The sequence below is a fragment of the Diabrotica undecimpunctata genome, chromosome 9 (genome assembly GCF_040954645.1).
Source record: "Diabrotica undecimpunctata isolate CICGRU chromosome 9, icDiaUnde3, whole genome shotgun sequence".
In the NCBI taxonomy this organism is placed as follows: domain Eukaryota; kingdom Metazoa; phylum Arthropoda; class Insecta; order Coleoptera; family Chrysomelidae; genus Diabrotica; species Diabrotica undecimpunctata.
In genome coordinates this window covers 76,892,314-76,895,039 of record NC_092811.1, presented here as the reverse complement: position 1 = coordinate 76,895,039, position 2,726 = coordinate 76,892,314, and the positions used below count along the sequence as shown (strand labels likewise).

At 39.3% G+C, this 2,726-nt stretch overlaps 1 protein-coding gene across 1 annotated transcript; it reads left to right on the top strand.

The window, feature by feature from the left end:
- The first annotated feature begins 1,935 nt into the window (after positions 1-1,935).
- Positions 1,936-2,481, top strand: LOC140451168 (uncharacterized). Its single transcript, XM_072544902.1, has one exon. The coding sequence runs from the start codon at positions 1,936-1,938 to the stop codon at positions 2,479-2,481; it is 546 nt and encodes a 181-aa protein (XP_072401003.1).
- Positions 2,482-2,726: the final 245 nt, after the last annotated feature.

Sequence of the window (2,726 nt, the reverse complement as noted above, 5' to 3'; positions counted from 1 at the left end):
AAACCATAGTTCTCTATCTGTTTGAAGGGCTCTCTTGTCTCTGTTAGTAAATCTTTAAAGTATTCTTCCCAAGTTTGCGGTGATATGGACTGGATAATATCTCTTTTTCTGTTGTTTCTTAAATTTTTTAACAGTTTCCAGCTTTCTGAACTTTGGCTTCCACCAATGTATGTATTTATCATGGTGCACTTTTTTTCCCAGGATTCATTTTTCTTTTGGCATATTTTTCTTCTGACCATCGCTTGCATTCTTTTGTATTCGATTCTGTCTTCCACATTTCTTGTGTTCAGATATTTTTGATACAATTTTCTTTTCTGTGTTATTTCCTGCGAAATATCTTGATCCCACCAATATGGTTTTTGTTGTCCGATCTTTTCATATCGCCCTAGTGCTTCTATGGCAGCGGCGTGTATACATTCTTTGATGGTTTTGTATAACTGATTAACATTCCTGGTATTATCTTCCGTTTCAATTAGTTTTTGTTCCAGTCTACGTTTATATAGTTTTCTAACACTTTCTTGGTGTGAACTATTCAAATTGTATCGTACTTCTTGTACTTGCTCCTTTATATGGTTATCTTGCGGCGTTTTCTGTTCTCTGTTATGTGGAAATTAAATATCTGAACGTAGGAGGTAGTGGTCACTGCCGCAAGTGGGTCCTCTACATGCCCTTACGTCTTTTGTTTTCAGTCGACTTTTTTGTTGAAAGATGACATAGTCTATAACTGATTTTAAGTTTCGGGTTTCCTGAGTCCACGTATATTTATGAATGTTTCTATGTTGGAAATATCCATTCATGATTCTGAGTCCATTCTGATCACATATATCTATTAACCTTTCTCCGTTATTGTTTGTATTATCTTCTCCATATCTACCTACTACTTTATCGTTGTTCTTTTTTCCGACTCTGTTGTTGAGGTCTCCCAAGATTATTATTTCTCTTGTGTTACCCACCTTTGTGATTTCTTTATTCAGTTGTTCAAAAAAGTTATCTTTCACATTTACAATAGCATCGTCATCGATTGCATATATGCCCAGAATGGTCAGTCTGTATCCTTTTATACATATATTCATTTTTATCATTCTTTCGTTGATACCTTCCCATGATGTGATATTTTTTTCTAAAGCGACAGTGTATCATAATGGAGACTCCTTGTTGAGCTCTACGTTCTTTTGTGACTCCGGTGTAGAAATGATCTTATTTACCTAGGTTTTCTGATCCTTTTCCTTTCCGTTTCGTTTCCGTAATAATAGCTATGTCTATCTTCATTTTGTTTAGTTCTAAGATTTCTGGAGTTTTCTTTGAGATCCCTTGGACGTTTCATGTCGCAAAAGTCATTTTCCTGTTCCGTAGCATTTTTCGTCTTCGTATATCAGTCCGGTTCCGAGGCTGGATTTTGGAGTTTTTAACATTTCCCATTTTTGACAAGTATCGAGTGGTTAACCCGATGCCCCAACCCCCAACTTGGAGGACCAGGGTTTGATTTTGGAGCTTTCCTTCTCCTAGACGGTTTGCTTTCACTGCAGCTTAAGAGTATCGTCTGCCCTACCTGTTGGTCCGCGTATGGTATTTTATTTCCCACCTACCCGCCAGCTGATGCTGGTGAGGGCTTTCCCCTATCCGCCACCCGGGGACGCGCTCTCTAGGAGTTCCAGGCTCTCCCGAGAGATCATCATTTATTTTTATTTAACGAAATATTTTGTTTACACAAACGCTATTTATTTTATTTATTTTATTTACATTTTTTATTTAATGAACTATTTTATATATACTTATATAAATTGTATTTATTTATTTTATTTATCTATTTTATCTATATTTATTTATTTATTTATTTTAGTTCGTAGGTATTTTAATTTATTGACGAGACGTGAATCCGACGCAGTAACGACCTCAGGAAACTGAACCAAAACGGACCTCAAGGATCAACCTGATATGCGGATATTGCAGGGGAACGTGGGCAGAGCGCGCCGGGCGCACGACCTTGTGTACGCAAAAGCCTGCAAGCTAGAAACAGACCTGCTCATCGTCCCAGAACCAAACAGGAAGATTACTTCAGGCAGTGGTTGGGTCCAGGATGACGGAAATGGCTCATTAGAAACAGGGGGAGAGAATCATGTGGGAGTGCGGAGCATCGTCGGGGGGAACTATATCCTCATTAGGTTGAGGGATTTCTGCCTCCTAGCATGTTACATATCCCCCAACATCCCTATGCTGAGGTACAAAGCCATCGTAGACGAAATAATGAGCGCTGTCACGAATGAAAATGAAATTTTGATCGCCGGGGACATAAACGCGAAATCCATGTTATGGGGTTCTCCCATAAACGACAAAAAGGGGGAGCTCTGGAACGAATGGATAGCCCAGGCTGGCCTCCAAGTATTAAACAACGATAAACCAACCTTCGTGAGAGGGGCCAGCCAAACACACATTGATGTCACTATCACGAGTAAAGGGCTATCCAGAAGAGTACACAGGTGAGATTTGATCGACGATCAATTATTCACCTACCACCGTTACATAAAATACGACATAAAGGTAAAAGAGGGAGTAAGGCGGCCGATAGGTCACACCGAAATCTATTTTAATAAAACCACGTACCTATCGGAGGTCAGAAATATCAATGAGGACCAGATTTCTGACCTTGGTCAACTGAGAAGAGCACTAGAAAATGCTGCAAAGTTGGCCACCGTGAAGAGAAAGAAAAATAAAAAATCCCCCTACTG